The sequence below is a fragment of the Drosophila subpulchrella genome, chromosome 3L, assembly GCF_014743375.2.
Source record: "Drosophila subpulchrella strain 33 F10 #4 breed RU33 chromosome 3L, RU_Dsub_v1.1 Primary Assembly, whole genome shotgun sequence".
Classification (NCBI taxonomy): domain Eukaryota; kingdom Metazoa; phylum Arthropoda; class Insecta; order Diptera; family Drosophilidae; genus Drosophila; species Drosophila subpulchrella.
Genome location: NC_050612.1, coordinates 12,369,461 through 12,392,860, shown reverse-complemented (window position 1 = coordinate 12,392,860; position 23,400 = coordinate 12,369,461). Strand labels below are relative to the sequence as shown.

The window sequence follows — 23,400 nt, the reverse complement described above, 5'->3', positions numbered from 1 at the left end:
ATGCAGGAAAAGAACTGAGAATGGCTACTAGAAAATCGTTAGCACTGAGAATGCTTAATAAATAAATAACTTTACTCAAAAAATAAAACGTGCGGGAATTTACTATAATTGTTGATATAATAAAAACTTTTATAGAGTTTCTGTTTTATAAGAAAAATCTTAGATAAACAAAAAATTCTGTATAAAAAACTTAATTTTTCATAATTATTAAAACTAAATTGTAAAATGTCTTACAAACGCCCAATTAATAATTATATCCTGATATAGGTACTACTATACTTAATATTCCTGGTTGCAAATGAGCTTTGATCTTGGAACTGATAATATCTGTATGCACCTTTTTTAAGAATGGACGATTTTTTTAAAGCTAAGGAATGTCGTTTCAAAATTCAAATCATAAGATCAAATAAAATTAAATATTTATTAATTATTATAATATTTAAAGGAGTAAACTTATTTAAATCTTTCATACTTAAGCCTTTATAATATCCATTTATTTTTGCATATCCTAAAAATCATATTTTCCAGAGTAAACCATTTGTTTGTAATAATATCAATTTAAGAACCTACATGCATATGTTTTTTGTGTCTGCAGACTGGATATTTCGAGTTTAGCTGGAATCTGTTTAGCAGACTGTACGGCTTTACCCCATTGCTCCCTTTGCTCGGGAACACTTAATACACAATTTCCGCTTGCGGATCGGGAACTGGGGGAAAATCAGAATGAAACCAAACCGAACAAAACAAAACCCTATAAAGTACTTGCTGCTCGGCAGTGCGACTCTTCAGATGAGAACGCTGCTGCGTCTGCGCACAAAGGCGATTTAAATTACAGAACGTGCCCGGCTGCCTGGGGAATATAAAATCGGGAATAAACAGTGCCAGCAACTCGACGCAACTTCCATTGAGTTTTCCAGGCGGCACAGCACACAAATTAAATAGCAATTAACATGCAGAGAGGCCGAGGCAGCTGCAACTGCAACTGCGAATCGAGTGGCCACAGGTCAACCAGATGCCCGCAAGTTTACGACTCCAAATCAGCGGCAAATGTGCGCCTAGCTGATTGATTCAAATAAGTTTATGTGGCCGGGCTTAAGTGGGTCACGCCGAGCACTTTACAGCCTTTTTTAGTAATTTTTTTTTAGCTGCCTCCCACGGACAGAGGCACCACATGCTCCACAGTGCGTATGCGTTACGAAAATGATTATAAATTACACTGCCAACGGAGCTGGGGAACTGATAAGTGGACCCAGAACCTCTGACAATTCGATTTAGAAGGGGCACAGAGCACGGGCAACCCACACTTGCCACCACTTTGTCATTGAAATGGTTAAAAAAAATGTAAAAAATATAATACAAAGACCTCACTGCGACTTAAGCCACGAAACGATTCTAACAAGTATGAAAAGCGTAGGCTGACCCGAAGGACGCTTCCGTGGCTGTCTTTTATTTTTCATGACTTTTGTCTTTGACCGTGTGTAATAAGTATGCAAATTGCCAGTGCGAATTCGAGTGGAAAACAATTGATTTTTAATGAACCCTGAGGTCAGGGTCGGAAACAAACACTACACACTACACATAACACACTACAAAACACTGCAGCACAAAAAAACACTCGACAATTATTGGCCATAAATGATAATGAACTTCAGGCCCGCCTGAATAGCTAATAAAATGTGAGACCAGAAATTACCTCAAACTATTTGGCGAGGAAATCCACTGATTTACGCTGATGTGACGGCTATAAGGCGTTAACTTCTAGGCGAAGAGATATATGTGGCACTTGGTATGGGTTGGGAGTATTTTCAACGTATATACGAAGCTGATTCGCACTTTAACGATTATTTCTTGCAGATTGTAAAAAGATCACACATTAAGGCACTTTTATAACGTATTTGCAGGCACTATTCGGGCATCACTCTGTGGCGATTTCGATTTATTTGCATGCTAATTCGGCGATACTTTGCACATTTCTTTCGGCACACTCTGCGTTGGACCCCAAGACTCCAAAAATACGAGACTCCGAAACTACGAATTTATACGCCAGTGGCACTTGATTGCACTCGGTCACTTTTCTCAGCTACTCTATATATTCGTCTTCGAGTCGCTTTTTATCTGAGGGGTAGTCAGTCGCTTTTTGCCGCTCACAAGACTGCGCGCCGCGAGTTCAAAAATTCGAATATTCAACTGACTCCAGAAGTCCGAGGCACAGACCCGTTAACAGAGCCGCTAACAGAGCCGTTAACAGACCCGTTAACATAGCTTATGCTGCCACAAGCTAAGCAGCTGCGCGTCGCGCTCTCTGGAGTTTCATCAAAACACATTTCCAATTACAAATTCAAATTCCCTATAAACTAATAAAAAGGGGCTACTTTTGACCTTTCATTAAAGAACTTCTAATTTTAGAATCTTTAGAATCCAACCAAAACATAAGTTTAATTAAACTTAAGCTTAATCATTTTAATCAAACTTAACAGACTCTCAGAGAGCGGAGAGCGATAGATAACAGACTTCTTAACAGAGCTTCGACATGCCACAAGCTTACCAGCTGCTAGTGCGCTGTTAGTTTATACCAATTTTAACAGCGGCTGTTAGACGCCAGGGCTGCACAAGCAGCAGCTGTAATGTTACACTCGTTGGGGGAAATTGAATAAATGTATTGTTCTCATGAGCTAACAAAATAATTACAATACTTTGTAAAAAAACTATGAGAATTATTATTTCTTGTCAGCAATAAGTTTCCGAGTCCTCAAATAGTAATATTTAAAAATTATTCAGTGGAAAAAATTTAAAAAGATTTTTATAAGGAGCTTTGATGTTTTGAAAAAAATGATATACAATTAGCACAAATAATATATAAAATTGATAAAGACACAGATAATTCATCTAACCAACTTTCAACTTCTTAGTTTTATTAATAATAAAACATAAGGCTGTTTATTAAAACATGTATGTATTTGTACGTATAATTTAAAAAAAACTAAAAGTCAGAATAAATACGCAATAATTTTTAATTATTATTTTGTAAATATTTTTTCTGCTAGCCAGATGCTGTCTGCTTAACAAGAGGAAATGAAACATTGCGAAAGAGGATTCTCTGCTGACTTTGACTTGTTGATAAGGAAAAACCTCTGGCGAGCTGTAGGTGATATAATCTTGAAAGATTAATTACTTTGGCGAGGAATGTGACCACAATGAAGTTCAATATTGTGTTGTTATGTTGGATTATCGTTGTAATTAATTACAATATATTAAGTGCAAGTCTGCGTAACTTATGAATGTTATTTAATACCACTCAAAGTAAACAATTCATTAGTTAAGATGGTAAATCTTTCTTTTTCCTTACAATGGTAAGTAAGTTCCCAGGGGGGAACAACTTTGTCCAAACAGCAATGATTGTTCTAATTAAAGTATTTATTGAGAGCCCCATTAGCAATACCCTTTAGCGAATTGGTAAGCCACGAACAGCTCCACCCTGCGTTTTTCTCATCTATTTGCTCCGCAGAGCACTTATCGCCTGATGATCGCCTCCCGATGATTCCCCAATTTCCGCAGCGATTTCTCGACGCAGTTACCCAACAATTTCTCCCTGGCGGACAGACCAAAGCAAACTATTTAGCTGCGATTAAAGAACTTCATTCGAGGAGAGTCGAACAAATTGCGGCTAATTTCGCCTGCTGCGAGTAACTGCCTTGTAAATGATATATCTTTCGCTCGGATTTCTTCGCTGGGTTCTTTATAGGACATACAGTGCAACATACCTCGCCAATTTGATGGGCAGTGCGGAGAGCCGTGGCAATTTGCGCAAATTTGCATAGGAATCGCTGCTCGAAGCGGGCCAAGCTGCCGTCGAATCCGCACACGAGTCGCTCACGTGCCTGCTGGATTAAAATCGCACGCGTGCGTGCCCAGTAGACGGGATAAATGTGCGACAGATGGCTGTCAATCAGCCGGGCCAGCGTGGCGTCCACGTCGGCGGGAAGTCGCGCTGGCATCGGGATTCCTCCGGGGCTGCTCTGCGGAGGAGGTGTTGAGGAAGGTTCCGTCAACTGAGGACAACACAGAAAGAAAATCTTGCAATAAAATGTAACATCAAAAGAACAAAAACAAGAGATCTTCTCAAATGACCCTAAAAATATCCATTAAATAAACTATTACACTACAAAAAAAAAAATAAAGTTGCTACGATTGCCCAAACACTGAATAAATATCTATAACTTAAAGTTAAAAGTTAGAAGTCTAAGATTAAGAATATTTGGTTTTAAGTTAGGATCAAATGACCTTGCAAAATACACTTCAAAAACTTTTTCGAGAGTCATTGGAATTGTTGATTCCTTAACTTTAATTAAATAACCAGACTGGTTCCATTTGGTAATCTACCTCATCATGAAACAATATATAACATATGAAAATATATATTATATTGTACTATTTTGAGTATGAAATTTAAAAAAAGTATATTAAAACCTTTATTTAGAATTGCTTTTAAAAATGATCTTCAAATGACAACTGATAACTATCTCTGATTAATTAAGAACAACATGAAATTACTCCTTTATTTCCTTATAATATTTTCTAAATACCTTGAATTATAATGTTTACTTTTTTCCCAGTGTAACTTACCTTTATCTCCAGTGCGACTTGGACTTCCTCCTTTTGCGGCTCCAGCTCGTCGACCGCCTGCTGTTGTTCCTCGGCAATGCTGGCACTCAAACTGCATTCGATGGGCAGGGCATCCGTATAGGACCCGGTGCTGCCCTCCGCCAGGTCCTCCTCCTCCTCCTGCTCCTGCTCCTGCTCCTCCAGTTCCCCCTGCTCCTCCTCGGATTCCCTCTCCTCGATTGTCGTGGGTGCTGGCTCATTCCTGATCAGGGTTATCGTGGTCGTGGTGGTGGCACTGCTAGCTGGAATCTTTGGCTGACCCGTTAGCCGCTGCTTGCATTTCTTGAGGTACTTTTGAACCCGCGACTTGCTGCGGTTCAAAGTGGCTGCTGCAGAGGTGGAGGTGGAGGCTGTTCCCGGGTATCGACAGCACACGTAATTAGCATTCGCGGACAGCTGCTCCACCTCTGGGGGCTCCTCCTCCTCCTCCGGATCCTCCGCCTCCTGATCCTCATCGTCGCGGGCTATGGGCGCTGCTCTGGCCTCTTTCATGTCCCTGTCAGTGGTCTCTAGGCTCTGGATCTGCCCTCCTGGATTCCCTCCGCCTGGAACATCGATTTGCGTGTCACTCGGCACCAAGATCTCGGCTAATTCCGCTCCTGCTCCTGAACCAGAAACAGCTGCTTCTGCTCGCCCTGCCTCGATGTTCGTGTCAGCCTGGAAATGCAGAGGAAAACACAGAGAAAAAGACCTCAGACACGTGTGGAGTTCAGAGTGCGCTTGTGTATCCGCCAGATACACAATTGCCGCATTTCAAATGGGCCAAAGTTCTTTGGCTCGGCACATGCACATGCAGAGGCAAAGGCAATAGCAATGGCCAATGCAAAGAGCCGCATTAAACTTAGTTAGTTCGGTTGCCACCGGCAACATGGGTTAACAGTGGGGCATATCAGTATATCCACTGCTCATTTTTAGAAATTTCTAATAGTGGTTTTTTAAATAAAAATGTTATATACCAAGGTATCAAAATTAAGTCAAGCCTATGTTGAGCCTTAAACCCAGAAATTAATTTTTTTGAGAACTTCTAAAACTTTGTTTCTAATCATTAACTTAAGAATTTACTCTAGGATGGCATTAAAAATAATTTCAGATCAGTGAAAATTTATAAATGTTTATATCAAAACTACATTAAAAATACGAAATGGGCGTAAGAATGTACAGAATTCTGCAGAATACTACGAGGAACTATTTCAATCGATAATTTCCTTGGTCTGAATTTGACACTGTGAGCAAGTATAAGGGTATTCCTTTGATTAATCCAATTAATACCGAAAGCCTTGATAAATACAGTTCTGATGAAAAAAGTTATTTAAGGTACCGAAGTATCATGGGAGTAGATACTATAGTTAGAGCCGTAGATGTCAAAGTTATAGAAATCAGGCTGCGAATTCCAAGTTTCGATCCACTTTCCCATACCATACCTTACTATACAATATGGGAGGGGGGTAAGCGGCCCCGTCCGCCTTGTTGCATGTTAAAAGTTAAACAGAAATCAATTGGGGACAGCATTGATCCGAGAGACAAGACTAGGGAAAGGGAGTGCGAGGGGCCCCGTTGCATGACAATCAAATGAAACGTCAAACGTTCGTTTCCAGTTAGTTTTAGTAGTTAGTGGGGTTGTTGTTTTTGCCGCTGCCTCAGTTGTCGTTGTCATAGGTCAAGTGTAGCACAGTAGAATTCACTTTCTTTCAGATACGAGCACACACAAATTTCCAGTGAAAGTGGATGTGGTTTTGGGTTTGGGGATGCGGATGGGATGGGGATGGTGATGCGGCCTAGCAAATAGCCAAACTTTGACCATAACACACATAACAAAAGCCTGGCATGTTAGGTTTTTCGGTTGCCGAACCGAAATACTTTTGGTCTGCGGCCAACAATGTGACATTGTGCGATGCCGGCGCTTTTCCATTTATTTTCCCATTATCCACTCACTCGCCTTTCCACGCCCAAACGATTTTAGCAACTAACTTGGCCAAGGAATGTGGCTAGCTCTGCAAGTCCTGCCTGGCCGGCAGCTTTTGGTCCTTCGAGGCGGGGTCTGGAGCGCCAGCGATGGCCGCCAGATGTCGCCCTCGGCGCCTGCGCATGCTCAATGAATGGTTCGCAGACCCGAACTCGAACTCGGGCCCCCAACCCACCATTTATTGGTAGTACGGTCCCACAGAGACACAGATTTCTGTTGTCGAAGCTTATAAATTTCCACAATTTGTTCAGGCCGGGCTTTTTGAAGTGCGGCCGAAGCGACGCCAATAAATACCAATAAATATATCATCAATATTTTCTTTTTGGGCCAGGCACTGAGAGAAAACATTGTCAAGGTGAGGGCCTTAAAAATATTTTTAAGTTCAAAAACATTTACATCTAATAAAGAATAAGAAAAAATTAAAACAAAATTATTTTTTTTAAGTAAATAAGTAAGCACAAATGTGCTAAATAAATGTTCAGGGTCCAATACCTACTGATTTCATCTTTCTAAAAATTTAAAGGTACTCAGTAATCAAATGTTTTTTAAAAATATGCACACAAAATAATAAGAGTCCTCTTGAATATAAATTAATAATTAGTATTGGGACTTAAAATATTTTCAAATGTGGATGGCCCTTCCTTTGATTTTGACCATCTAGTCAGATGACCTACTTAAAAATTAGAAATAAATTATATATTGATAGTAGTGATAACCATTTATGAAATTTAATCATTGTAAATGGTCTAACTGTTTCAAAATTGGGTAAAAATTGTCTAATAAATTTTCAAAAAATGTTCTTTCCCCTGTTTTTCAGTGCATGATTCTGGCGCTGCATTCCGGCGGTTGACCACCGCTTAAAGATCACTGCCCAGTGGCCATGGCAGTGGCACGCACGATCTGAGAAAAGGCAGAATCAGAGGCAAATGCAATTTGCTGTCATGCCAACTCTTGACCAAGTGCTGGGCACTGCTCATCAATTAATTGCCCCGGCTGGTCTGGTTTTCGGTTTGGTTTGGCTTTGGCTGTGGTTTCGGTTTGGAATGGGTTCGGCCCGGCCGGGGGCGTTTTGTCGGTGGGTTTTCAGTGGGTTTCGGTGGGTTTTGTCGACGGTGCGTGAGTCTTGGGCAGTGGGTCGCTGTGGTAGTCGGTGGCTGAGCTGCTAGCCCGCTGTTCAAATTATGGCCGCGCGTCAAAAGGAAATCGAAAATGTTGCACTAGTTGGCTGGACAAGCCATTAAAGGAAGGTCGCCTCACTGCACCGACAGCACAACCTTGGGGCCATGCCGTGTATCTAAAACTCGACGATCTCCGATCCGAACCAGCACTCTCTCACGCATCTACGGTTTCACCTAACGCCGCTGTGACCCAAATCGGGAATCGGGCATCCACAATCCACTCCCCTATGATTTAGTGGACTCAAGACAAGATTGGAAATTAATTTTTATGCATCTCTTGTCACATTTGTGTTAATCAAAACATTATGACTGCGTTTTCTGCGTTTCTTTTTTATTAATTGAACAACCTACTCCGGCAATCTAAACACCTGCGGAGGAGCCGGTGCCTAAGAGCCGAAAAGCTGGAACTGTCATTGCCATTGCCATTTGGACGCACTGCCTCTGCCCACAAAACAAATTAAATTTATTGCGTGTGATTTTGATAGCGCAGAGATACACAGAAATATTGCGTCAGTAACTAATTTGTTAGCTGACTGAATGCTCGTTGGAGATTGTAACGGGGCGCCTCACTTGGGATTAGCTTGTAGTAGTATAGAAATCCCAGAAAAAATTGGTATGCCATTATTTAAATTGATAAATTGTAAGCTTCAATTTAAAAAAAATAATTTAATTTAAAAAATAATATTTTTAGATTTAATTTTATTGATGAAATCAAAGAAAGAAGAATGGCGATCTTACAATTTGTAAACATACTATGTTTATAATTTTATTTATTTTTGTGTTAACAGCTGATAACCGAATTTATGTTTTATGTAGGCATTTAAAAAGAGTGTGTGGGTGGTGAAAATTGCAAGTTTCGGAGGCAAAGAGAGAGTGTGCGTGTGTATCTGTGTGAAAATGCGTGGGCTGCAACTGCCACTGCTCCCAAATTAAAGTGACAGCCCCAAGAAATTGAAAATGACTGCGAATGCGTGTCGTTAATGGGCTGTCCTAACCCCGGACTAAGGTTAAAGAAAGAGAAACTGAAAACTGGACAGGAAAGCAGGTAAACAGGTAAACAGCGGGGGTGGCCAATAGGAAAATTCATTTGCATGGGAGTCTGACTGAAAAGTGGCAAATGTAAAAGTAATAATCGTATTTGATGGCAGGGTTTGGTTGTCGATGACGGGATTCCTTATTATTGGTTATTTTTAAGCTTTTTTAATGGAATATATGACTCATAAATTACCATGTACATTAAACATGATATAAAGTTAATTTTGGCGACCGTATAAAACACTTCATTAAATGTTAAGCCAATCTTGAGCAATTAAATTGGCAATTTTTTTTAAAAGGAAAGTCTTTTCAGTTTTAATAAATTTTTTGGCGAAAGCATATTTTTTTATACAAAATTGAAGCTAAAAAAAAGGTTCCAAAAAAGGTTCAATACAATGCCTTAAGATCAGTGGTCGGCACACAATACAATAACATTTTGTTTTTCATTTGTGTGTGAAAGCATACTTTACGTGTTTCGGCAGAGATCGATCAGAGCTTTTTCCCTTTTAACGAGAGGCTGTAGACCGCTGCTTTAAATGCATTGTTTAATTTCCACCAACTGAGCTGTCATAACTTTAAAATATTAGCCAAATTGTTACTCAACAGTCCCGCATTTAAAGCCGACCCAAGACCAACTAAGCCATTGCACTTCCTTCCACTTATAGGTCAGATCGGCTCATTCGATTACAAAACACATTTCCTATATCAAATTTGCATCTCGTGCGTTGAATAACAGCCCCTGCCAATTGTGGGAGGTTTATGAAAGGTTCAATGTTTCGGCCTCCTCGCAGACATCAGACATCAGACATGGCAAATGCGTTGCAGTTTTGAGTTTTTGGTTTTCAGTTTTCAGTTTTCAGTTTTGAGTTGCATTTCACAGTCAAAGACGAAGACGAACCCCAAGTCGCGGGATGAAAAAATTCCCACGTCGTGCGTGAGTGCGCGGGAAAATATTAAACAGATTTCCATGTCTCTGTTGCCGTCTCTGTCTGAGGAAAACATAGGGAAAATCGCTCTCAACCGCATTTAACAGCTTTGGAGATTCGATTTGAAAGCCGTTCGTCGTCGCCGATTTTTTGTTGGCATCGCATGTCGCGGCGTTTTTGCATGATTTCTAGTTAAAATGCAAAACTCTGGCTGCGATAAATAAATATGCATGGCTTCGAACGCGCTGCAGCGAACAATGTGGAAAAAGGCAACCGAAAGCCAAAACTTAAACTGACGAGCAGCGGATGCACAGCCCCCATCTATCCCATTCGATACGATTCGATCCCATACCATCCCATCCAGCTATTCGGAATTGGCCGGCGAGCCAAGTTAACAGCGGCAAAACCACCAAACAGGCGGCGCAATTAGCCACCGCTGCCTGCTAGTTGCATTTTTTATTTGCTTTTTTGGTTTATTGGCCATTGAATGCACTGCTCCCCGACCACCTGTCCACCTGTCCTTCTGTCCGGCCAACAAATGAGCCACTGATAAATATTATTAGCGCACGGCCAGTCGCAGTTGCACCACCGAATCCACCGAAAACCAAGTGCAAGACCAGGACCTGCACCCAGAGCACACTGGAAAAAATTTGATACTGATTTGGGATTTTCTTAATAGGAAATAGTCATCAGACATGCTGATGTTTCATATCTTTTTTCCGTCCCAAGCATTCGAAAATTATTAATTATTAATAAATTATTGTATTTGTTATAGTATCTTCTTGATCTTATTTTTAATGTTTAAAAAGTTTTTATATTTACAAAATTTATTGTCATCATTCTATTGTATTCTCACCCACAATATATTATAGCAGTTGGAGATATTTGTATTAAGATATTATCATCTTACATTCGAGTTTAACTGATATTTCAAATACTTCTTGGTTCTGAGCTTCCGAAAAGTAAAAACCTCTCATAGTTTTGAAGCATAGGCTTCTTATCCTCAATTATTACAAGATTTTAATATTTTATTAAACGTGTATTTATGAATCCTTTTCTTACCCACGAACAATTAATGGGATATATTTTTATAACTAATATTAAAATTAAACTGTTTTCAAATTATTATTAGAATGCAGCATAAAATCTGTCTCTAATTTTCCCCAGTGCATAGATCGGCGCACTGGCTGCCACATTTGCGGCATAATCGCAATTTATTTAAATGCAACAGGGGGCAGCGGGGCTTGGGGATGGGACTATTGGCCACTACTCGAATTGTAGTCCTACCACAAGTGCGGCTACTGCTGCTGCTGCCAGTCTGCAATTAATATCGACATTTTAACACTTTACGTTGAATTATTGCATCTCTTACTTTTCCCGATTGTTATTATCAATGGGGGCAGACAGTCCGTTTAGCTAGTTCGGTGGTCTTGGGTCCCAAGGAGCCGTGGCTTGGGACCCATCAATGCCGCCGCAACCACTTTTTACTTTGTCTAGCTTATTTTGGCTCCTGCTTTTCAGATCCGGCCAAATCTCGGCTATTTCCTTTGCATTTGCACTATCGTATTTCGTTAATGGGCGGGAAATGCAACTGTCGCCGCACTCGAATGTCAAGGAAAACACCGCCGTAAGTAGATTGCCCTGGTCGCTGATTGAATAACGCCAATCGAGGTGTGATCGAACTAGTTCAGTGTCGGAAATTGCCAATCCTAAGCCTAGGAAAAAACTCGTAAAGTTGTTCCTTTGGCTGGTCAAGAAATGAAGTTGATCGGGTGTTAGGAAAAGGATTTATGTGGCAGTAAATAGATAAGCAGCAATAGATAAAAAGAGATCTATACCAGTTCTTGTTGGGAAGTACATTTAAAACAGATAGGTTTTTTAATATATGCGAGTTCTGGGAAAACCTATTCCTCATTTTATATTAAAGTAATGTAATAACCCTATTTTGTATGGGTATAAATAATCAAATCAAAATGCCTTGCTCAAATTTTTCCCAGCCTCTCACACATCCCGAAAAAACCTGTTGCTCGCAAAAAGTTCCCAAAACTCCATGAAATGTTAAAACTTTCGCCAACTTCCCTTAACGAACTGGCGGCCGTTTAATCACAAATCAACTTTCACGCCCCCAAAAACCCAAAAATATGAGCTCTCGTCTTGAGCGCTCACTTAAAGCTAAAGCTAGCCCACATTAATCTACAATTACTTTGTATGCCCCGATGGCCGATGGCCAAAACCGCGAAAAATGACTCAATTTAAATCAATAAAGGGCAGGGAAACGGGCCACAGAGCCAAAGAGTGCACGTGGTGACCCCGAATAGAGGTGCAGGGGCTAGAGGGTGACCCACCGTCGTCGTCTGAATGGCCGCGTACGAGTGCCAGATCAACTTCGGACTGAGGGGCTGCGGATCGTAGCGCAGGCGGGCATATTGCTTCATGAATATTTTCCAGATTGCATAAGCCATCGTCGAAGCGTCTCCGGTCATAAAGATCGATATCCACATGCAAATTATATGCGTGCCAGGAAACCGCCGGCACTTCCCATCCAATCCAGATTCGGGTTCGGACCAGGACTGCGATTTTTCGTAGCCCCGGCTTAATGCGTAGTTTGTTGTGTTGCGTTTATTGTTTTCATAAATAAAGAAAAGGCACTCCGAAATTTGTCGGCTTGCATTATTATTATTATTCCTTATTATTATTGTTGCAATGGCGATTCACTTGGCGATCGGCCGGCCAGCAGACAGATTCACTTCATTTTTCACAGCACAAGCGCAAAAATTGAAAAAAAAAGAAGTGAAATAACCGATCCGAAACCAACAAAGGCAAAAGGCTGGGCGCATACAAAAGGAAGGCAGTGTGGCAGACTCTCGGCTCCCCCTTCTCGTGATCTTGTGTATTATTTTAATATTTATTTACATTTTGAGCATTTTGCATAACGCGCGGGTCACGACGGAAATCGTCGGCTGGCAATTTATCAATACATAGTTGTGTGGCCTAAAGGAAGGAGCCGCCGTTAAAGCCAGGCAAAAAGCCAGAAAGGTTCACAGACGCGAAATCAAAACAAATGAAAAACGCGCCAAAAAATCAAAACGCGCACAAATTTCGGTTCGCTGGGCGTTATTATTTTTCTCGGATTTTTTTTTCGAATCGGTCGAGGAGATCAATATTGAGGAAAAACCTCAAGACCCATAAGAGTTGTCCGTCTGTCCGGGAAACGAGTTCAAAGCGTTTGCGGCGGCCGCTTTGCACCAACTAAATTGAAATGAGCGGAGCGCGAAAAGCTATGGAAAAGCCCCGTCGAATCGAGGGTGTATCTCACAGATACTCAGTCGTTTTCCACTGCAGGCTTCAATGATTTTCCATGCGTGCGAACGCCTATTTGAATTTGGACTGGGCTTTTCGCTATTTGTGCTCTGTTCGAGCCCAGCTCAGCTGACTCAACTGAATCGCCTGATTGAATGGCCGGCAGAAAAACGCTCGGGGAACATCAATGGCAGCAGCAACAATAAACACAACACACCCACAATTATCGGTGATTTATGGTGATACAGCCTAGGATATCTCAGCTTTGACAGGCGCTTGGTCACCGGTTGCATTAGAATACAATCAGGGAATGAATATTTTTACATATATTTCAAAGAACCATGTTGTTCCATTTCATTGTTAAAATTTTCGACAACCCAAAAAATATACAAAATTTAAGTCAGCTAGGAGAACAATGTCCAATTATAACAGGCTTTAAGAAGGAATTGTATTATATGGGTTCAAATAATATATATATATTTTACAATCTTAACTCTTAACCGGAAATGTTATAAAGCTTCATTCCATTAAGAAATTATCATTTATTAAGGCTTGATAAACATATCCTTCATAAATCCGTTTATTATATTTACAAACGAAAAGATCTCAGGTTACGTCAGATAGCTAGTTCCATAATAAAAATTTCCATTCTAAAGAGTATCTTAAAGTTCGTCTTGCCAAATCCAAAGTTTCGTTCACTTCCATTTAGTCAGTATTTCAGGCTTGGTACTGGGGTCTGTTTTAAGCACAATGTTATTGTTTGCCCCGCTCTATAGCCCCCACCCCTGTTATGGGCCCATCCCTCTGTCATAATTGTGAATACAAAGCATCATATAGACATCTTTAACTCCTGCCTTGAACTTGGCAAGTTCTCATATACAAAATAGAGGCATGTATATAGGGGCTGTCCATATATATTTTGTTTGCTACTTTGTCGGTCTTTAGCTCATGCCTTTTGACAGGCATTTGTTTACGATGCCAGTCGCAGGTTTTCCTGAAAACACAAGCTGGTAATGCTAACGAGCTGGGGTTCCAGGGTTCCTTTGGTTCCAGGGCCCGAGATCCCCATGCGATTTCGTTAATCGGAACACGCGATGAGTGTTTACTCCGCTTCAGTTTCCTAAAATCTGGGCAGTCGCTGAAACTTCGAGTGGTGAGAATAAACATTTGGCGGCGGGATAAACAATATATTTGCAGGCCGCACCGAGGGCCATAAATATAAGTATTAAGTGCTCTTCCCGGCGGGTCTGCCATATTTTCATTTGTAATGCGAACGATCATTAGAATAAAGTTTCATCGCGAATTGGGTTGTGAGTAAGAGTATCAATATTTCCGCAATCAACTTAAGTCAATTAATCTCCAATCTTAATTGTGAATCACTAGTTCGTGATTTGATTCCGGTTTTATGACTAGGTATATGAGTTCATCTGCCCTTTGCAAATAATATTAAATTATATAAAATAATAGAAATTAACTTCGTGCATTCAGGCAATTGAAGTGCAGCCCTTTATAGTAGAAACATTATCAGTAAGCCCATCTATTTTGTAAAATCAATCGCCCCGCCTAATGCCATTAAAATAAAACACCTATTTTGCAGTCCATTGGCTCATATCAGTGGCCGCCCAAATATTAGAAAACTTTTTAATATGCCTGGGGCGTTCAACTTAACCCCTACGTGCTCTGTTTGAGATCCGCATTGTTACAAACACAAAAATTTCGAAATCGCACAAATGCCAACTACAAATAATTGCCAAAAATCACCGGCAAAGTCAACTTTCATAAAACGGCATTCAATTTGATTTGCACAATTTGGGGGCCTCTTAACGGCTCCTCGACGGTCGGTTGGTTTTCACATTTGTGGCATTTTGGCGTTTGTTTGAATTGATAACAGGCTGGAAGTGCCTTTCAGGCTGACAGCCATAATCGCTCAACGCCAACTGTTTGCCAGGATGGAGAAGTTGGGGTGTTTTTTTTGGGGAGCTTTTGGGGGCCAGGGGTTGAAGCATGGTTTTGTGTAGAACCAAGCCTATGTCTCCGGCAGGTCGATGGACACACCCACCCGGCAAAACCGGCAGAAAGCGGAAACGGAACAAAGCCTCAGACAGTGGGCACCTTCACCTCAGACCACTCCAAGCTACAAACTGTGATGGAGAAATTATAGCCAGTCACGCGAGTGCGAAACTTTTCTAACCCTTCTTCAGCCGGCTGTGCCCCGATTCACAGGAAAACCAGAATTAGCTAAAAACTGCACCGAAAGCCCGAAATGATGGTATTTAATTGAATTTGCAGCCAGGCTGAATAAGTTTTAATTGAATTCCAGCTAAAATCTAAGGGTTGTGAGGTGGAGTGATGACCCACTTGGGATCTAACGCAGGATGAGCTGCACAGGGGAAAAATATTAGCCTAATTGGAAAGTCTCTACACACCAAGCAAATGGTATGCACATACATATATATCGAGCTGTATTTTAATTATTATTATGGTAATATAAAAACTGAACTAAGAAAACAACCTTATATACTTGTACAAAAAGTAATAGAGTGCTGACTTTATTGACTCTAAAAAAGTGCTAAACATTAAAGTAATGGAAAAAATCTGGAATGTCATTTTAGTAACTATTTGCCATTAATATTAATGACGTGAGATGCTTTTCTGTAGATTAAGGGAGTTCCTTAAATTGCTGTCTATTTTTTTGCTTACGAAATTTTGCACAAAGTAAAATAATTTTAATTAATAATTTTTGCATATTTGTATCTATTTTATATTGTCAGGCTGTTAAGCTTACCCTAATAGAAACCCTCACTATAAAGTTGTTGGCAGCTTTAAAACAGCTGTTTACAAGTGTTACAAATCCGAAAATAACTTAAATAGTCTCATAATAACAAAGCAAAAACCAATTTAGTTTAGGATTTTTTGTTATATAGTGAAATGTGGTCTTTTAAATGGTTGACTATTCTAAATGTAGTGAATACCCTGTATTTATCACATTTTTAAAATGACTTCGTTATGATACACAGTGATATAAATAATCAGTGATCTCATTTTTAAGGCTCATGTAAACAATTTGTCATCATTGGAACTGGAAAACTCTCGTATTATGTTTAAAACTTACATTTTAAAAAACTTCGAAGAGGATTTAATATAGGGTATGCTACTATCTCCCAAAAAGGAACCCTAACTAACATATTTGCAGTCTTAAAACAGCTGTTTATAGATGTTACAAAGCTGAAAATATCTAGAGTAGCCTTATAATAACAACGGAATAACATATGTAGTTAGATTATGATTTGTTGTATTCTTTTTTAATTGGCTATCCCCAATTTCTTCCGGTGCACTCACGTGACTTTGCCTCCTGGCCAGGCGGCGCTTAATCCACTTGAACGCCTCCTGGCGGCGGCGGGCGAAGGACATGCTGGAGCGGTGCCACAGGTGCAGGACGACGACGAGGAGGCGCTGCACCCAGACTCCGAACCGCTCGCTCACCTCCCTTCGCAGCTGGAACATTAAGCACTGCACTCAAGACCGACTTTCCTCGGAACTAAATACCATTACTTTCGGCGTATTATTCGCTTGAATTTGGTTGATTTCTGGTTAATCGCGGTGATATTCCTGGGTGGTAGGGCCAAAGACCCGGGATCTTATAGAATTTCACTTTTGTTTTGGGGGGCGGTACGCGTTACGGACTGCGGACTACGGACTCGTTGTTACTTCAGTTGGGTTTGTTGTTTGACTGAGAATGCCGCCGAGTTTGTTTCCCCGGCTGGGCGAAACACTGGGTGAGTGTGAGCAGGAGAGAGAGACCCGTTGGGGACTTGAGACATGAGACGGAGAGAGCCCTGCACTTGCGATTGTCACCGGTGATACTCACTTTTCTATTCCTTTCTTCTTCTTTTTGTGGCTTTTCGCGTTTTGTTTATACAATTTTGTGGAGCGGCCCGCGTGCGTGTGGCTTACTGAGAAACCCAGAAAAACGTACTACTCGCGCATAAATAATGCAATAAGTTGGGGGCCCCAGCGAAACGAAACAAAAACAGAAGGCGGAAAAAATTGAAAAAAAAAATCGAAACCGTTTCTGCATTTGTATCGCACTCACATCACACCTCGCCCGCTGTCCGAATACTCGGCTTTTAACCGAGCTTTGCACTCAATTTGATTGCCGGCAGAAGCGGCTGCACAACCCAGAGTCAAGCGACATGTGAGCACGAACACGCAGGGGAGGCCCATTGTACGGTGAAGGCGAAGGTGTTGCTGTTGTAATGCTCGGCCTAGGCACAGTGGGTGGAGGTACTAAATAGCAAAGATATATCAAAATATCCACTCACAATAATGGTTTCATTATGAACTCAGGCAAGGCAGACAGAACGTTTCTTATATGCCCAGTACTCAGGTCGAAAAACAATTTCTCTAGTCACAAAAGCTAATTCTTTGTAGGGTCACCAAAGTTTTCAAAGACCCAGTACCGAGAACTTACAGCTGGAATGTTTCTGGTGGTTTTGATAAAAACATATTGCAACGTAACAAAAAAATTTTTTTTACTCTGGTACCAACTTCCCTCTTGGCACGCTTCTTCTCATTGTTCTTCTCCATTGGATCACCTCCAGAACTTCCAATCTTCTGCTAATTTTCCCTGTTATTTTAAACGACGGTAAACATTTTCATGTTTGATTTTCAGTACTTCCAAAACTGCACTTCCAAACTCCATAACTTGAGTTTTTGCATACCGATATAAGAGTGGGATGCCTCTATAAGTTTGTGGTTGAATTCTCTTATATTTTGCATTAACATATTGTTTTTAAAGGAGGGTCAAATTTTTAACACATTTTCATGTTTGATTTTTCCGTAAACCCAAGGGCTTTCAGAATGGGAACCCAAAACTACACTTCTAAACTCGATAACTTGAGTTGTTGAATGCCGATTTAAACGTGGCATATCTAATATTCTGCATTTAAATATTGTTTTTAAAGGAGGGTTGAACTTTTATGTTCGATTTCATGTTCGATTTTTCCGTAAATCCAAGGGCTTTCAGAATGGCAACCCAAAACTGCACTTCTAGATTTGATAACCTGAGATGAGTTATCCTTGTGGGATGAGTTATCCTGATAATGTATGTCGCTAAATGGGGTAACATAAGAACTAGTAAGCCATTTTTTATACCTGTTTCCCACCTTCTAGAACCACTGTTCTTGGCCAGTTCGTGTGTGGGCGTTTCTAGGCAATTCCCTTGCACCGAACCTCGTCGAAGTGCAAGTGCCGCTAGGCGACGAAGGCAAACAAGTGTTTTGGGTGTCTGCTACTGAGGGCGGGGAAGACAAAAGCCCATGGAACAGGGAACGTCCATCGGAAAGCTTTTGGACCGCAGATTAATGTTGCTGGTCGTGTTGTTATTTTGTTATTTATTCGCTCGTTGCTAGTACGGTTATTTATTTATTTATGCTAATGTGGTTGGCAGAGCCGCTGACGCTGCATTTGCATTGTTTAGAATGAGAACAGCGAGAAAACGAGCCCAGCCAACAAAAAAAGGGGGCAAAGCCAAGAGATACAACAACGATTACAACAACCTACAAGCTGCAACAGTAGCAACAAGAACACAAGTGGCACTCACGCGACAAAAGCCCATAAATAAAGTGTTCTCATGCCTATCTCGTCGCCTGTGCGATATTTTTGAGTATCTGAAGTACAGAGGGAAAATTGTTAACTTTCTGTAAAATATTATAAGAGCAATAAAGATGAAATATATTGCCAGTAACCATTATACAAAATTCTGTTAGATATTATATACAAAAAAAATTAATATCACGATTTTTTAGGAACACATCTATCAAATACCTAAGGTTTTTTTTCATTGTGTGTTTACATTTTGAATAGAAAGTTCGGAGTTCCCATCGCGGAGAAATTTATGGAAAATTCTCAGCACGTTCGTCAGCTGATTCTCCTGCTCTTTTTGATAGACAGCTGGGCGTCCGATCACCCAGCAAAACTTACGATCTTTGAAGTATGTTTTTCAAATGAACCTGTGCCTCCGCGAAAGCAGAACCGATGGTGCACCGCTGGGTACGATGGTCTATGGGGATCCAAAAACCAAACCCAGGTGATATCGCTTAATAAATTGCGATGCTCATTTATCGATTGAGTTTGAAATCGGAGATAGCAACCGCCTGGCACGGTTTGCTATGATTAAAGTTAAAAAATTAAAATAGCTGGCAATCGGAACCTGCAGGAATGTGATGCTCCACACCACGAACTATTGCCATAACAATAAGGTTTAGTTCTGTGGAATACTTAAAACCTTTTCTTAAATTGCTGTTCAAAACCCTTGTCATATATCTTTTCAAATACATAACTATCGGTTTAGATACCTTTGAAAAACGTCTCATTTAGTTGACATTCATTGTTGTTTACAATCCCAACAGAATTTTGAGCTTTGAAATCAGAGTTCTGTTCTTGATATATTTTCTAATTCGCACTTCACCATGGATCCTCCCAATGTGGGTAATGATTTTGCGGACAAGGTTCGCTTTCACCTGAGTAGGGATGAGTTGGAGCGACAGATGCGAAAAATTCACGAACGTGGTGATGCTCAGAGCCAGCCTTCAGGCAGCGGAAACAGCCCGAATTCGTCGAATGATGTGCCACAGCTGGAGTCATGGATCTTCGAGAGCGTTGGGGGCTACTATCTTCCCAATGAAGACCTATCCAAGATGCCGCTGCCTCGTCAGGAACAACTGCTGATGAGGGATCTCATCTACGCCTTTTCGGGGGTACCCACTTCCCATGTTAAGCCCGATATCCAGCTCGATCAGATCTCTGAAATGAGTGCCGTGGATATAGCCAAGGTTCGTTTCCGTTTGGATGATGTCTTCAATGCGGCCTTCAAGGCCTTGGCCAACGAAGTATTGCCCCTGATAGGTTACTATATTAGTGTGCAGAGCTTTATAGAGGAGACCAACATGTCGCCGAATTGTGGAAGAACACGATTGGCCTTGGCCACCGCTTTGGGCGACCAAATGCAGGACTACTACGATCTCCAATCCAAGTTGGAGACTGACTTGCAGGAAAAGAAGTTGAATCTCAAGGATCTGGTGCGTCAAGTGCGTCCATGGTTGTCTATCTTGAAGGTTCTTTCCTCTATGGCCAGCAGCTCCCGGGGTAAGTTGACCAGCGCTCAGTTGCTAACACTGTTGGATCAGTTCTACCGGGATCAGAAGACTTCTGAACCGGATCTTAAGGAGAGGGTGACCAAGATCATGTCCGCTGTAACTCATGTCTACATGAAAATCGTTCAGTTGTGGATGCAAAAGGGTGTTTTATACGATACACAGCGTGAGTTCTTTGTGGAGGACACGGAACGTTCGAATGCAATGAGTAGTACGCTTTTGGCGCCGGAGAAATGTTGTCACGCCTACTGGGCCCAGCGGTATCGTCTTCTCCCAGATCGTTTGCCCGCCTTTCTGCTTCCCCAGGCGGATGAGGTGTTTCTGGCCGGGAAGTACCTGAATATCCTGCGCCAGTGCAATGTGACCATGAAGCTGCTGCAGCTGCCACTCGCCTATAATCCTGGAGAGGCAGGACATGAGATGATCATCAAGAATAGCTACGATTTGCCGGCGAGAAAACTTTTCGATGTTTTAGCAAAGGAACACAATCTGGCCTTACATATTCGCAACTTGAGGTGCTATTTCCTGCTGCAGGAGGAGGGATTCGTGGAGACTCTGTTGGAGAAATGCCAGGAGCAACTGCAGTGCAATGTGGACCGGTTGGTGCCCGAGAAACTGCAGACCCTGCTGACGGAGACCCTGCAAAAGTCCAATGATTTTTTCAAGGATATGCTGCGCTGTCAACTCAAGGATTGCGATGTGGGCACTCAATTGGGCAGGCGGCATAGGTTGGGAAAGTCTATGGGTGAAAGTCGGGAAAGGGAGAGCTCCAGCGAGGAGGAGACACCGGCAGTCCTCAATCTCTATGGCTACGAATCATTGGCTCTTCGCTACGAAGCCAAATGGCCTCTAAGCTTTGTCCTCTACCCGGAGATCCTGGAGCAAATGCAAATCTTGCAGCGGGTCCTTCTTTTCCTGCACTATGTGAAACGCCACCTGACTGTCCTGTGGCAAACTCCTTCCGAGGGCATGGGCCTCAAGGTGACCAAACGATCTGGAAATCTCCGCCAGCGGATGCTCATGTGTATGCTGAATCTGGAGCACCATATTATTATGGACATCGCAGAGCCCCGATGGCAATCATTGACCCTAACCGTGGACAAGGCCAGGAATATCGATGAGGTGCTTAATACGCTTGAGATCACCGTGGATGAGTGCCTGCGATTTGGTCTGCTACCCTCTGCCAACAGCTTTGTGAAATCCCTATTTACCCTGGGCCAGGTGTGCCTCAACTTTTGTGGCTTTGTGGAATCCCCGCCAGATGGAACTTCCGGGGAACTCGAGCAGGCCATCTTCGAGTACGAAGAGGAGTTCGACAACTTCATGGCCAGCATCCTGGACTTGGTAAGCGAGTTGGCCAAGTCGGGTGGCTCTGGCGAGCGGGAGTCCTGCAAGCAGTTGGTCAAACGTCTCGAGGGGTTCGGCAAGTACTCCGAAACGGACTAGGATGATGCATACAAGTATTGGTCACGTGCTCACACAAATTTCATCAGTGGGTCAAAGGCGTGTGCAGCAGCTTTGAAAATCCACCGTGCCATGAACCTGTTGCCACCTAACCATAAAATATTTAATGCTGTGTTTACACGACTCATCTACACTTTCTGTGGCGACTCTTAAGGCCATATAAATTATTTCTTTCAGTCCCTCTAAATTATTTATGAGTTTTTATTGGAATTGGAGGCAAGATATATAATGGAATAAAATTGTTAAATGAGTCTTATTCCTACTCATGGAATGAAAATCAGTTAAGCGCATAAAAACATATTAAGCTACTAAGTATTACTAGCAACACCATGTATTTATTTCCCATAGCAAATAGTTTTTGTAATCCTTGAAGGATCCAACAAGAGCTTAACCCATATCCAGCCAGTGTAAACTTGGCATATGGGTGCGACACCTGTGGCGGGACTCCACTTTTGAGTTATTGTTCACCGCCGCACAATGGGCGTGAATAATCGATGTGTGCGTTTAATTTCTGGCCGTCGAGCATTATGTCGAGTCACGGTGGCAACTTTGGGGGCTAGTGCAACGAAAGCGGCGATTTGCATAAGATCGTAAATTATTTTAAATGGCGGCAAAGAGATTTTAATGCAGTCTCGCCGGGATAGCCCGATTCGTTGGACGGGCCAAAGCGCGCTGCCAATTTGAATTCAAAGGCCAATTGTTATGTAAATGCATTTGCCTCAGTTGCAGACGCACGCAAGCGCACGAAATTTGTATTAATAAATAAGAAGAAAACTCGAGTGCGGCTGTCCCGAAATCACTTAATACTTATCGCTTTAAGGACAACAGGTGGTCGACAACTACCGGTGACGACGACGATGATGACGATGATGATGCAACGAAAATCCAGCTCCGATTTTGCATTCAACTGCCCAGAGCGGGCCAATAATAATGCACTCGAAATTATGGTAAAGTTCAGATGCATTGCTTCCGAAATGTATATCATTATCTGCTTGCGAAAATGATGGACTGCCGCTGTCGGTTTGCATTTACCCCAGCTGAATGGCTGAATGGAGTTTACCTGGAGTTTACTTGGAGTACTTTGGAGTGGAGTGACCAGCGTATGGCCGTGGGAATTCCCCTAGATCGACTCGCGACTTGCGGAGATCGCGGGCTTTTCACCATTATGGGGGCAGGTTCATTAAACCCCGGACACGCCTTTTCGACGGGATGACTTCATTTGTGCACACAAATGCCTAGAAATGTCATAAACTTGAACCCGCCAGCCAGCTGGCCGTCGAGCGGAAGCGGCTCTTCAAGGTTCAACGGGCCCCTAATTGAGAGCCGAATTTTATTTGGCAAACAGCCAGGGGCAGTCAACCGTTTAGCACGGTGGGTGGGTCACTTTAAACGGCCAACAGTGTAGTAAAAATAGGGGGAAAACGAAAACACCATCTGAAATTCGCTATTGTTAATCTAAATAAAGCATAAAAAAGGCATTAAAAAGCAGCCAAAGCCAACACATTCAAATTTATTTTATCATCGTCTTATGCTGGATTTTATTTTTATGGAGCTTTAACTTTCTTTCTGCTTATAATGCATTTTTGAATCATTAAAAGTGGTATGCCAGCATATACATTTCATTGTTATGAAAAGTATATTTAATATCCTAAAGGAATTTAAATTGTTTTCATTTAATAAAAACTGGGAGATCAAGTGCTTTAAGATACGATTATAAT

General features: G+C 41.6%; 2 protein-coding genes across 6 annotated transcripts in view; one reads left to right on the top strand and one right to left on the bottom strand.

Annotated features, from left to right (window-relative positions):
• Positions 1–16,832, bottom strand: part of LOC119552729 (puratrophin-1) — a 55,583-nt gene extending 38,751 nt beyond the window's left edge. Inside the window, exons 1-3 of one of the 5 annotated variants that reach the window (XM_037862482.1) lie at positions 16,404–16,832; positions 4,624–5,319; positions 3,762–4,049 (exon numbers count right to left, since the gene is read on the bottom strand). In XM_037862482.1, the coding sequence (XP_037718410.1) occupies positions 3,762–4,049; positions 4,624–5,319; positions 16,404–16,568 (1,149 nt within the window). In that variant the 5' untranslated portion in view covers positions 16,569–16,832. Of the gene's footprint in view, positions 1–1,693; positions 2,166–3,761; positions 4,050–4,623; positions 5,320–12,109; positions 12,510–16,403 lie in introns of those variants that run through there. The other 4 variants (XM_037862484.1, XM_037862485.1, XM_037862483.1 and 1 more) reach the window with 4 other exon arrangements.
• Positions 16,833–19,440: 2,608 nt separating this feature from the next.
• On the top strand, positions 19,441–21,869 carry LOC119553596 (gamma-tubulin complex component 2 homolog). The gene has a single exon (XM_037864050.1). It carries the CDS (start codon positions 19,535–19,537, stop codon positions 21,662–21,664), a length of 2,130 nt encoding a protein of 709 aa, XP_037719978.1. The 5' UTR covers positions 19,441–19,534; the 3' UTR covers positions 21,665–21,869.
• The last annotated feature ends 1,531 nt before the right edge of the window (positions 21,870–23,400 follow it).

Bases quoted from the DNA above. Each gene is read 5' to 3' on its own strand.
- LOC119553596 (XM_037864050.1), top strand. From the start codon at position 19,535: ATGGATCCTCCCAATGTGGGTAATGATTTTGCGGACAAGGTTCGCTTT.